This window comes from Euprymna scolopes, chromosome 19 (genome assembly GCF_053919585.1).
Source record: "Euprymna scolopes isolate OS-2025 chromosome 19, ASM5391958v1, whole genome shotgun sequence".
In the NCBI taxonomy this organism is placed as follows: Eukaryota; Metazoa; Mollusca; class Cephalopoda; order Sepiida; family Sepiolidae; genus Euprymna; species Euprymna scolopes.
The window spans coordinates 151,172,484-151,186,105 of record NC_136500.1 but is presented as its reverse complement, the minus strand read 5'-3'; the positions used below and the strand labels follow the sequence as shown (position 1 = coordinate 151,186,105).

General features: G+C 36.0%; 1 protein-coding gene across 2 annotated transcripts in view; it reads right to left on the bottom strand.

Annotated features, from left to right (window-relative positions):
- Positions 1 to 13,622, bottom strand: part of LOC145240062 (protein inscuteable homolog) — a 752,521-nt gene that overhangs the window by 82,006 nt on the left and 656,893 nt on the right. For both annotated transcript variants that reach the window (XM_080103684.1, XM_080103685.1), the window contains exon 6: positions 10,911 to 11,025. In XM_080103684.1, the coding sequence (XP_079959810.1) occupies positions 10,911 to 11,025 (115 nt within the window). The remainder of the gene's footprint in view (positions 1 to 10,910; positions 11,026 to 13,622) is intronic.

The following is a 13,622-nucleotide window of genomic DNA, read 5'->3' as shown; positions in this document are numbered from 1 at the left end:
GGTAGGCTCCCTCTCCCGTGCTAGAAAGCTACTAACGCCCGAAAGTATCCTGTACCTCTATAAGGCCACCATTCTCCCATGTATGGAGTATTGTTGTCACATTTGGGCTGGTGCATCTGCTACTAGTCTCTCACTCCTAGACAAGGTTCAAAAGAGAGTCGCCAACCTGATAGGTCCTGAACTGTCATCTAAACTTCATCCTCTGTCCCACTGACGAAATATTGCATCCCTCTGCTTGTTCTATAAGTATTTTAATGGTGAATGCTCTGACGAACTGCAAGCACTTGTGCCCCCACGACGTAAATACCTTCGACAAACCCGACAAGCAGCTAAATCCCACCCCTACACAGTGGAGATCCCTAGATGTAGGAGAGCTTTCTACACCAGCAGTTTTTTTCTCCAGAACTGCTAGACTTTGGAATTCGATTCCGGGTCCCTGCTTCCCCAACTGTACTGACATGCAGAAGTTCAAGTGTAACGTGAACTGACATCTTACTGCCCAACTCCCTACATAGTACCCCAGTAGCTTATGTCCCTGGTAGTAGCCCCTTAGTGGCAATGTGCCTTGTTTGGGGTGAAAATGTAATAAAAAAAAAAAAAATTGCAGCCTGTGTCAGGGAGAAGAATCAAACACAGAGATAGCTGTCTTTCTTCTACTGAGATGAAAACAATGAAGGTGTATCTACTGTAGGGTATCATGGAGACCGTGACTATCTGTTGGAATGTAAAAATTCCTGAATATTGTAGTTTACTTGAAATCTTGTACTTGAAGGCTATATCAATGTGGTTCATAGGAAACCCCACGGGCAAAGGTTGGATATAAAAGAATAATGACAATATTAAAAGGAATTTTCAATTATATTACGTTTGTTTACCAACATAATGTCAACAAGATGATAATGTCCCTAATTTTCGAGAGTAGTGTCTCTTCTTCAGGGAAGAAAAAATAAAAAGAAAAGTGTACAACTAGATTTAGATTTAAACTTTTATTGACGATGCTATATATTGGAATCAACTCTCGCATCCTTCGCTGCTCAAGTCAGAGAAGATTTAGTCTCGTTTCTCGATGACTATAATGCTCGCTATCTTAGGTTGAGCATATTAGGAAGTGATATACAAATTACCATTAGCATATGAAGCGATACTCTTTGTGTAAACAAATTGAGCTTAGGTATTTGGACAATGTCAAAATATTAATTCACTGCCCGCATAGCAGCAGCCATATAGCGCAATGGTTAGAAGCTCCGACTGTCATTTGGGCGATCAGGTTTCAATCCTGGCTTGAGGTAGTTGCTTGTCTAGCCGCACTGATGAGCCGTGGAACAGTACTGTGTGTAGATATATATATATATATATATAAATAAATGGTGGCCCACTTAAAATAACCCGATCTTTCTAATCTTTCTCTTAACGACCAACTGGCACGACAAGACAAAATGCAATTCTTTTTCTAACAAGATGGCGCTACATGCCACACGTCTCACAGATCAATAACAAGAGTTGATGACATGTCTATGGAAGAGAGAACAATAAGCAAAGGGTTATGGCCACTACGTTCGCCGGATTTGTCATCATGTGATTTTTATCTTTGGGGACTTTAAAACAAAAAGTTTATGCAAATGATCCTCACAATCTAGACCAACTAAAGGAGAACATTACCAACGCTATCAGGAGAATCACCAAAGAAGATCTACAGATAGTATCTGCAAACGTTGTTAAACGTGCCCAGAAATACATAGATGTCAACAAGGACCACTTCCAGCATCTTTTATAACACTACAGGTAATTTAAACAATAAAGAAATGTTCCTCCTCTCTACTACATTTTCTGGGCTACTTTTAAGTGGGCCACCCTGTGTGTGTATGTATAATATATATATATATATATATATATATATCTGAGCATTTCATTCTTTCCTTATATGGTAATTGAAACAAGCTTTTTTTCTTTGTTTTAAATATTGTCAACTAAATTAAATTCAGTTAAATTGTACAATTACCAACTTTGTGTATGTATGTATGTATATATATATATATATATATATATATATATAGGAAATTTATTACTGTGAGTCCAGAATGAGTTTACAAATTGTTTCAACTAGAGGAAAATCCTCAAAGAGAGGAAAAATCCAACTAGCATCATCAGAATTCATAGATGGACTCCATCTATGAATTCTGATGATGCTAGTTGGATTTTTCCTCTCTTTGAGGATTTTCCTCTAGTTGAAACAATTTGTAAACTCATTCTGGACTCACAGTAATAAATTTCCTATATACTGCTCTGACTACACATTGAGCACTTTAGTCCGGTTTTTTTTACCACTGGTAAATAAATATATATATATATATATATATATAATCTCAGAGCATCTCACAGTGATTGCTCATCATCATATCATATGAATCCGAAGATTCTATCGTTAACTGGTTTTCCTGATATTTTTTAATAAGAATTCTATGGAAGAAAACATGTGAAGGTTGCCAACATCCTAAGTGAAATTGATTTTTGTGGAACGAACTGGATTGGGATACCCAGGTCGTCAATCCATGTCGTTAACAACTAGACTAGCCGTACCGCCCACAATGATTGCTGTTTGCATGAAACGTCCTTGTTGGGAAATGCCAACTGCGCTACCCAGGCATTTTTTTTTTGATTGACCAGAGTGCTCTTCTTTTAGGACACTGACTTTCTCGACTTTTCCACTCTTTTGATCTTGTGTCACATCTTCATGCTACAGGAGGGAGATAAGTAACGTCACAGTGATGTAACCCAATAAGTGTCTGAGTAAGGAGAAAGATGTTTTATTTAGAATCATTTCACAAACACTTCACTGTGCGCACATGTCACAGCATCCCTAACAACCAAGATGCTAAATGATGAAGGTAAATATCGGAAACTCAATTACTTTTGTTACTTATAATAAAAACGATAAAATGGCAGATGGGTAAAAATAGAAATCTTATCAGATTCTAAATTAAATTACAATAGAAAAATGCGAGCATGAAAAGTAATATGGTTAAGCTTAAACATGGAAAAGTAAAGGACTAGTTTTTAAAACTGGAAAAGATAAGAACAAGATATTCTAGTAAAAAATATAATAAATTTATAACTTAAAATATTGCAGCATTAAGAATTGATTATATAATGTTATGAATTGAATTTTTTTAAAAAATTCTTAATGCTGCAATATTTTAAGTTATAAATTTATTATATTTTTTACACACATTTGATTTGTGAATTTGTAATGAAAATCAAATCTTAATTCTGTCATAATGATAGGGACAGGTTAAGCAATATGTGTTAAGTGTACACGGTTGGCATGTGCTCGATGTAGCGACGCACCAGAGCACAAACGAAGCCTTCAAATGTCACCTAGTCATATGCATGTTCTTGACAAATGTCATGAAAGACAACCTGAATATTGAATGTGGTTAACAAGACTCTATTATTTATTATTAGGTTATTGATTTCCCATTCAATCTATAACAAACCACGTGGATGTGGAGAACAGTTGAAAGCACGATTCCAAGCAATATGAAAGCTTCATCCTGTTTACTTCTTCCATAGTTTTTTTTTTTTGTAGTGCTACTTAGACCTCGTTCTGTTTTCTTTTCACAACCCTGTGATCCCTTCTGAAGTAAGAGGGAGAGTTAGAATTAGTTAGAGAGTAAGTAACTAAAAAACATCTAGTATATAAAATTTAGAACTTTGATATAAATAGTATCGCATACGATGCATCGATATTTGATTCTAACTAGCCGTTTTGTCTTTTTCCCCTTACAGCACTTTTTAAAATACCAAAATGTCTTAGTTTAGTGGAACTCTTTCGATACAAGAATAATACAAGTATGAAAATCCAGGTGCTGTTGGGAATCTGAGAATGCAGCATAAAAAGAACTTTTTTGTTCGGTAGTAGTCTTTTACTTTTGCACATTCGTTTGTGAGTTTATTGTTGATTGGAGAGAGAGAGAGAGAGAGATAGGAAGAGAGAAAAGGACTGCTACTGATTTGGTAAAAAGACGTTTTGACGTGGGAGAAACAAAGACCATAAAATAATTCGACTCGAGTGTGCGTTTTGTTCTCAACTGAAAAGAATTATATTTTCCAAAATATATCGTTCGGTCAGGAAGAAAAATAATAAATCTTTCAAATTTGAAGCGTCACAAACTGATAAACAGACGGACAGAGCTTCTCAGCGGTTTACAAAGACGTAACTAAAATTACTCTGACAAAGAAGTTAATTGTGACTACAGGGAAAACGAATTTTTATTCAAAAAAAAAAAAACATAAATATTGAAAAATGTTACAATCCCACCTCATTTCCCGCCAAAAACGGAACACAAAAGAAGACAAATATTTGAGAAAGAAAAAAATTCCGAGAATAAAACAAACACTTCTTCCCCCCCCCTCCCTTCAGGGCAAATAAGAAAAAGGTTAATTGTGCTTTCAATTTGAATGATTTCAAATCTAAAAGAATTCCAAATTTGGCTGAGAAATGCATTTTTATAGAATTTGCAGCAGACAGATTTGATAAAAACGAAAAGAAGATTTTAAAAAATCCGGAACACTGACTATTGATGAAAAACACCATACATATTCAGAATAATAAAATATGCAACATATATATATATATATATATACACCGTACTTTGGGGTAATTGCTCCAAATAGCTAAATGTGCTCTTTTAGCAACCACGCATATAAAGAGCACTTTTATTTAGTTGCCACAATTACCCCAAATACGGTATATATATATATATATATATATATATATATATATGATGAAAATAATGGAAATAGTATTCCGACAAAATAGAGAAAATAAAAAAGGAACAAACCGTATTATGTGTTCACCAACGTTTCGTCTTTATTTCGAGACTTCCTCTGGGTGAATGAGATTAAGAAACCAAAAAATATACCAGTACAAAATATTTGAAAATGTTTCACGTGCACAGTGTGACGCAGTTCTATTTAAGAGAAACGGAAAATTGATGTTGGAAATTCAAAAAGGAAGGGGGGCTGGCGCTGTTAAACTTTAACTTTCTCACACCATTCAAACACCCCCTGTAATAATTAACACATAATCTTAATCAATAAATTACATAAAAAACACTCATTTCATTTCTGTTACAAACTTATATTTAAATTTCAACAGATATATCTTTTTCCCAATAAGAATATAAACTTGCGTTCATAGTTTTAAAATTAAATTAACGACTATATGACGTCACTAAAATTTCCTTCTCTTTAACAGCGCCAGCCCCCCTTCCTTTTTGAATTTCCAACATCAATTTTCCGTTTCTCTTAAATAGAACTGCGTCACACTGTGCACGTGAAACATTTTCAAATATTTTGTACTGGTATATTTTTTGGTTTCTTAATCTCATTCACCCAAAGGAAGTCTCGAAATAAAGACGAAACGTTGGTGAACACATAATACGGTTTGTTCCTTTTTTATTTTCTCTCTCTCTCTCTCTCTCTCTCTCTCTCTCTCTCTCTATATATATATATATATATATATATATATATATATATATATATATATATATATATAAACAAACAGACACAGAGCAGAACCGTAGGATACGGTTTTTTCGGGTTACGATGTGGAATACGATGCTTTTCCGGCCTCTAATTGCGGTATTTGCCTTACGGTGTTATTTATAATGCTATTTGGTCATATACATGTGTATTATATGCTGCACTGTATTTTGTAACTATTTTTTTATGCCGTACCACGGGGTTGTAATATATATATATATATTTAAAAAGGATTTTAGTGGTACAAAATTTTATTAAAGTTTTAAAAAGGATACGTGGATTCATTATTAGAATTTTGAGAAAGATCGATGCGGGGAGAAAAAAATAGACACGAAAAATAGCCTAAAGACTATTCGACTAAAAAAAACAAAAAAACAGAACCTCAAGGTACCTTTCGTCCGACACTTGTGAAGAGATTACGTCGGCAGCGATTAAAATAAAACAATGTACACATAATTGAAAATGGAGGCGAAAGGAGGGGATGAAATAAAAAAAAAAGTTATAAAACTACACGGGGTGAATTAAATTAATAAATAACCTGTGATATATCGTCCATATTTCAGAACCTAGGACAAAATAAAAAAAAAACAAACAAACAAAAAAAACGTTAACTTGTCTGCAAATAAGTGCAGAAACAAGAAATAATGACGAAATGTAGGCATTTTTTAAAATTCTTTTTGGTAAAGCAGAGCTCTTTAAACAGGTTTAATTTATGCGACAGCTCATTTTGCCTACAGAGCGATGGTTTGCGAATTAATACAGTTACGGCCTTCAAAATATTGAGATGCTGTTTGGAACGGGTCTTGTGTACAATACGAAAACAACCATCCGAATACGCTTCACCACATGCTTTATTGTCATACAAGTGCGCACCAATTGATGACTCATGGATAGGTGAGTGGATGTGCTCTGTAAATGCCCGGAAGTTTTCTGTGAACACCCGGATGTGTTCAACAATATGTTTATTCTAGAGCCCCTGGACTTTCGAAAACACGCAGGGACATGCTGTACTAATATGACTCCCAGCCGTTGAAACGTACGACCCACATAGTCAGCATCACACTGACATTTAAATTGATATACAGCTAAACTTTTTTTGTAGTGTGGGAAGTGTATCTTTCTTAAAAGCTTGGAAGGCAGTTTTACTGCCGAACACCACACGAGGCTGCACCGCACAGAAACAGTGACATACAACCGAAGTAATTTTATCGACGAACCCTGTACTAATACGCAAACCATCAATCTATAGGCAAAATGAGCTGTCGCATAAATTAGACCCGTTTAAAGAGCTCGGATTTACCAAAGAAAGAAAAAAAAAATGCCTACATTGCGTCATTATTTCTTGTTTTTGCACTTATTTGCAGACAAGTTAACTTTTAAAAAAAAAAATTGTCCCAGGTTCTGAAATATGGACGATATATCACGGGTTATTCATTCATTTAATTCACCCCGTGTAGTTTTATAATTGGGGGGGTCACCCCTCCCTTCGCCTCCATTTTCATTTATGTGAAAATTGTTTTATTTTAATAGCTGCAGACGTAATCTCTTGACGAGTGCCGGACGAAGGGCACCTCGAGGTTCTTTTCTTTTTTTTTTTTTTTAAATTTTAGTCGAATAGCCTTTTGACAATTTTCGTGTCTATTTTTTCTCCCCGCATCGATCTTCCTCAAAATTCTTGGTCCTGGATATGACCTAAAATTATATCCGATGGTGAGGCCCCACCTTGCGGGCCTTGGGGTGCGGAGCCACCCCTTAATTGCCATTGCTCCCAGGTCCACTCTGACCCGGAGTGGTAGTATCTGTTAGGGTCCCAACTATGGGTTAAATAGAATCTGACTTAAAAAAAAAATATACTCCATTAAAAATCGTTCCTCAAAATAAGTCGATTCGGCATTAAATAACATGAAAAAGGTTGATATGCCGTAAAACAACCAACCAATCAAAATTCTTATAATGATTTCATCATTTATCCTTTTTAAAACTTTAATATATATATATATATATATATATATATATATATATATATATATATATATAACCGTTCTTAAATAAGGATACGAAAATTAGGCGATACATTAATATTTAAATGGGATTTTCCGTAACCACAACGAAGGTAAATGTTTCTCGCATGCTTTTCCCGTTAAAGACCCCCTTTTTTCTTTCTATTAAAAAAATGCTACATTGTCAAAAGTGTGTTTATTCATAAAGTCTGAAGAAATGCTGGTTTTTGAAAATTTTCAAACGATATAATGCTTGAAATTGTCGAACTGGACATTGAAACAATTGGAACATAAAATAAAATACACTTTTTGTTGCCATCAACACCTTGTCTTGAAGTCTTGTTTTACACACACATATATATATATATATATATATATATATATATATATATATATATATATAATTATGTTATACTTACAGTGTTTTATGCTTACGTAATCATCAGTGTACGAGGTATTTTTAATATACATCCAAAAAATAAGCTAACACGAACTGAAACACTGATTATTGACGACAAACAACATACACCCATACAAACAATATTAAAAGAATAATAAAATAAACATCCATAAAATAAACTATACAAACCAGAACACGATATAAATATGTATATTTTTTAAATATGCAAAATGAAATGCTACAATTATTTATAAGGAAAAACTGATTACTTTGAAACTGAAAAGTATAAAATATAAATATTACTTTAACGTGGCATCAAACAATTAAAAACATGGGTACTTGTTCAATAGACGACCCAATCTCCTGCGACTCTACATCGGCATCTTCTGGCAGGTTACATAAACAACCAGATGAAACTGGATTGATTAATCAGAAGTCGACAAGTTCTGATGAAAGCATGAAAGCCATTAAACATGCGTAACACGTAATTCTCTATCATTTCGCAATGTTAAGATTGGCTTTCTAAATTGAAAGTATTTTGGTATTAATGACATTTTTGGTACTAATCCAGTTTATAACCAAATCTCCGGCAACTTTGTATTGGTATCTTCTGGCAGTTTATGCAAGAAGCCAGGAGATGCCAATAACTACCAATTCCAACAAAGTTATCAGAGATTGGACCATAAACCAGATAAGTAGGCCATAAACTGGATAAGTAGGCCATAAACTAGATAAGTACCACCCAAAAAATGATAATCAATTATTACTAAAAAAATGTCATATATTAATATAAAAATTACTTCCTTCTGTTTTTTTTTAATCTAGTAAAACATTCAACACATTTTATCAAATATGTTTTTTCTCATGGTGGCCCACTTAAAAGTAGTCCAACCTCTCTAATCTTTCGCTAATCAGTTTTTGTTTTTTGTTTATTCAGATTAAGCGGCCCACTTAAAGTAGCCCATCTTTCTAATATTACTCTTAACCACCAACTGACACCACAAGGCAAAATACAATTCTTTTTTCCAACAAGATGTCACTACATGTCATACGTCTCAAAGATCACTGACACGAGTTCATGACATGTCTACGGAAGAGAGAACAATAAGCAAAGGGTTATGGCTACCGCGTTCCCCGGACTTGTCATCATTTTTTAATCTTTGAGAGACTTTAAAACAAAAAGTTTATGCAAATAGTCCTCACAATCTAGATCAACTAAAGGAGAACATTACCAACGTTATAAGGAGAATCATCAGAGAAGATGTACAAGCAGTATCGGTAAACGTTGTTAAACGTGCTCAGAAATGCAATGATGTCAACGGGGAGCATTTCCAGCATCTTTTAGAACATTACATGTAATTTAAACAATAAAAGAATGTTCCTCCTCTCTACTACATTTTCTGGGCTACATTTAAGTGGGCCACCCTGTATTAAAATATGTGGGGTTACTTTAAATAATTAAATTCTAAAAAGATATATTTCACACATTTTCGAAAAGAAATATTTTTATCACTATTTGATAAAAGCATTGTAATACTATGTGAGTTGAGTGTTCTCTCAACAAATATAATGTATATATTGAACTTTCTAGCGGACCTCATCGGTATTTGTACAATATTTCCTCTACAACCACTGGAACATCTCTATGAAGCTCCCCTACTAATGAATACCGACGGGGCTGCTAAGGTAACTTTTGTTCAGTTAAGCGCTCTTTTTCTAGAATGTTGGCTTTTTAAATCTCACTTTCCTGACTTTGTGTCGAATTTTTCCACAAGGGGGTGGAGACAGGCGAAATTGGAATACTTGTGGGGAGGGGTTCATAACAGGAATCTATTGACGTTGGATTTTAAGACTACCATGTTGTAGTCTGCAGGGAAGCAGTCTTGTGGTAATCTGTGCCACCATTGCGAAGAAGTTCTCTTTGTCAAAATTCTCCGTGTTAAAACGTTTTCTTATTGGCTACTACCTTTACTTGAGGAAATGATCTTTTGATGAATACTAGTGGGGGGTAACGGCGTTGCCCGGGTGTTTGGAGGTGTGTGTGTTTTAAAAAAAAAAAAAGCCTTGGCCGGGTAAAAGAAAAAAGTTTTAGTAGGAAGGTAGAATTGAACCCCGAAGCCTTGACGCGAAGGTGGAAACAAAAGGGGGAAAAAAAGCCAGTCACCTAACCCATCTCGGCCACGAGGGAAGAGGAATTGATAAGCGTGTTAAGTTAAGGGTTAAAAAGTGAGGTTCAAAGAGGTCGGATTAACAGGTGGCCGCTTAATGAGGTCATCGCGGGAGCATTACAATGACGTGGCAGTTTTTTTTATTTACTGCGGGGCAGCTTTTTGGGGTTTGTTTACTTTATTTCAATGCGGGGCAGTTTTGGCTTCCCCAAGATGATGGTGGGGGGGGGGAAACCAGCTCCTCATTTGAAGGGGATTGTCCAAATTGAATAGCAATTGTCTGATATAAGGAGAAACTCCGCATTGATCAAAGCTGATTGCTTTTGGAAATTCCCGGCGATCGTGACCGGAACAATGACGCCAGCTTCGAATTTAGTTTCACTTTTATTATACAAAAAAGCCGAATTCATACGCGGCGATCCAAAAATGTAGAATATTTAGCTTTTCAAAGTCGGGCAAATTAAATAGACAGGCGACCCCCGTTGTTAACTCGTAGATATTACGATTTTGACGTGATAGGCCACTATGTTTTATGATTTTTACAAATTTACTTTGTAGTATCGTTTTGTCGATCATACGAATTTAGGGAATGAGCTTGTGCTTAAAGCCATGCTTTCCAGATTTGAGAGAGGGTCATGAGGCCCCTAGCCCCTAGCAAGAGTATGGATTGGATACTCTCTGAAACTTGGAGTGCATTACAGAGCAACAGATTCATAATTTTACTATTTTCGAGTTGAATGAAGCCGATGAAGTTGATTTGAATAAATGGTAAAAAAAAAACAGAAAATGTTGGCTTACCTGTACAAGGAGACCCAATGCCAAATCAACAAATTGGCTGAACGATTCTCCAAGATAAACAAGTTGGTTAATGAGAGGCACTTTGGTTGTTTTGCTGTTGGGAGTGATATACAGACTGAAACAAGAATAATAAAAATAAATATTAGGTTGGTTCAAAAATAATGTTTTTTGATATTCAACTTCAAAAGATCATAATTTTTTTCATAATAAACTTCATTAATCGAAATATGAATCATTAGAATCAACAAATTTTTTGCCAACGATAAACAAGCATCAAGTATATTAATCCCATTAGCAAAGAAATCTGGAGTTCTGGAAGCGATGAAGTCATTGCAGGCTGATTCGGCATAATCTCGGCTTTTGAAGCATTTTTCGAGCAGGAAGTTGTTGAGATGCTTGAAAAAGTGATAATCAGTGGGCGAGAGGTTTGATGAATATGGCGGATGAGGCAGTTTTAAAGCCCAAGTTGTTCAGCTTCTGCTGGATCACTTGAGCAACATGTGGGCGAGTGTTGGTCATGGAGGAGAATTGATCCCTTCATATTGACCAATCTCACGCACATATGTTGGATCTTCTAGTGCATTTCGTCAATTTTTCGCCAGTGCTTCTCCACCATAATTGTTTCGCCCAGATTCAAGAAGCTGTGATGAATGTTACTGGCTACAGACCACCAAACAGTCACCATAACCAGTTTTTGGTACAATTTTGGTTTCGGGAAGTGTTGTGGAGCTTCTCCGGCATCCAACCACTGTGCTGAACGTCACCGGTTCTTATCACACGTCACAATCCGCTCAAGAAATAGGTCATTTTTGTTTCACAGAAGAAGCATAGAAGACACCTTAAAACGACGATTTTTTTTTTGCTTATCGTTCAATTCATGCGGCACCCATTTATCCAACCTTTTTGACTTCCCTATTTGCTTGAAATGGCGAACGACTGTTGAGTGGTAAACTTCGAGTTCAACAGCAACTTCTCGTGTGGTTTTGCGAGGATTGGCTTCAATTAAGGCTTTCAAATGTTCGTTATCAACCGCAGTCAGCTGTCTGCAACCATCTTCATCTTTGAGGCTCTTGTCACCGTTGCAAAATTTCTTGAACCACAGTTGTGCCACATGTTTGTTATTGGTTTCTGGGCCAAACATATCATTGATAACCCGAGCTGTCTCGGCAGCTTTCCGGCCTAGTTTGAATTGATACAAGAAAATTGTGCAGATTTGAATTTTGTCCATGCTGTCAAAAAGTCTGAAAAAAACGAATGAAGAGATTGAGAACGGTAATGAACAATGCGATTCAATAGAGTGAAAAACGCACTTCAACCTAATACAATAATAAAAATAAAAATAAACTAAAGAGCTGTGAAGGCTCAAGGAGGATGGAAAGACTGAGAAGGGAAAAGACATTCAGTTGAAGTGCAAAGAGGACTGGAATCTTACAGAGACATGTTGTATCCCAAATTCTAGCGAAGACCAATGGTCACTGCTAGCGAGAAGTTAATTTGTAAAAAGTTCCTATTTACTTGCCTTCCCACGACGGCAGAGTTTACACTAAGATCGGTTTTTTAATGTGGGGAAGGAATGGAAATCTGGGAAGATTTGTTGTCACCCAGACTCCAGGGAACACCACCAGTTGTTGTCGGTGAGTAATCTCTGATGATAGCCTGTGTGAGAACTCCGAATGAGAATAAATAATAACCACATTAAATCTAAAACAGATAAAATACAGGAAAATAGTAAATGTAGAGTCTATGATCAAGGAGACGAAAGGGTAAACTACATAAGTGGATACAGCAAACTAGAAAAGAGAATACAAGACCAACACAACTGTGTGGGGAAAGCAGTACACTAGGAACTCTGCAAATGATTGCATGTCGAACATGCAGACAAGTGATACTGGCAAAAATAGGAGACCATACTGGAAAACCTGGAGAGACTTGTCACTCAAACTCCAGGGAACACCATTGGTTGTTGTCAGTGAGTAATCTAATATATAAAAAGCAAAATGTGTGCGTGTCTGTCTCGCAAAATCGTTCGACAGATGCATCAGAACTTGATCAGACCAGTATCGTTTTCAAGCTTGATCCTTGGAATAACAAATATCGAAAAATTGGCCCAAAACATTTATTCCTTCACCCTCAACTGGCCAGTTTTCTACAAGGAGGGGGGGGGAGGCTCGCATTTTTTGCGTAGCCATTTTCGCAAGCCATTGTATCGGTTGGAGTGACTACGTTTAATTTCAACGTTTGGAACTTCCGGTAAGGCGATGGAGACATCGGCTAAGACATTACGATTTTTTTAACCTTTTTTTCTACTTCAAATTACGGACTCAAGCCTGCCTGCCTGCTACCACTTTTTTTACACTTCTGCCTACTGTTGTTTTAACCCCCCCCTACCACTTTTTTTTTTTTTTTTTTTTTTTTTTTCAGTGTTCCTTACTACACCACCTACACACACCTGGGCAACGGTCACCCTCGTTACTGTTGTTTTGATCACCACCCCACCTCTGCAGAGGTCCTTCCTACACTATCTAAAAACCCGGGCAACGCCAGGCATCCCCGCTAGTAATAATGTAAATTAAAGAATAAAAAAATCAGCATGGTTTTATGGGCTGGGGGCAGAAGTACATGTTCCTCATTAAATTCCGGGTATTTCTGCTGGTTTCTCAAAGTGTGGCCCAATGCTCGAGAACCACATATGTTTCGACTGGTTTCTTGTCA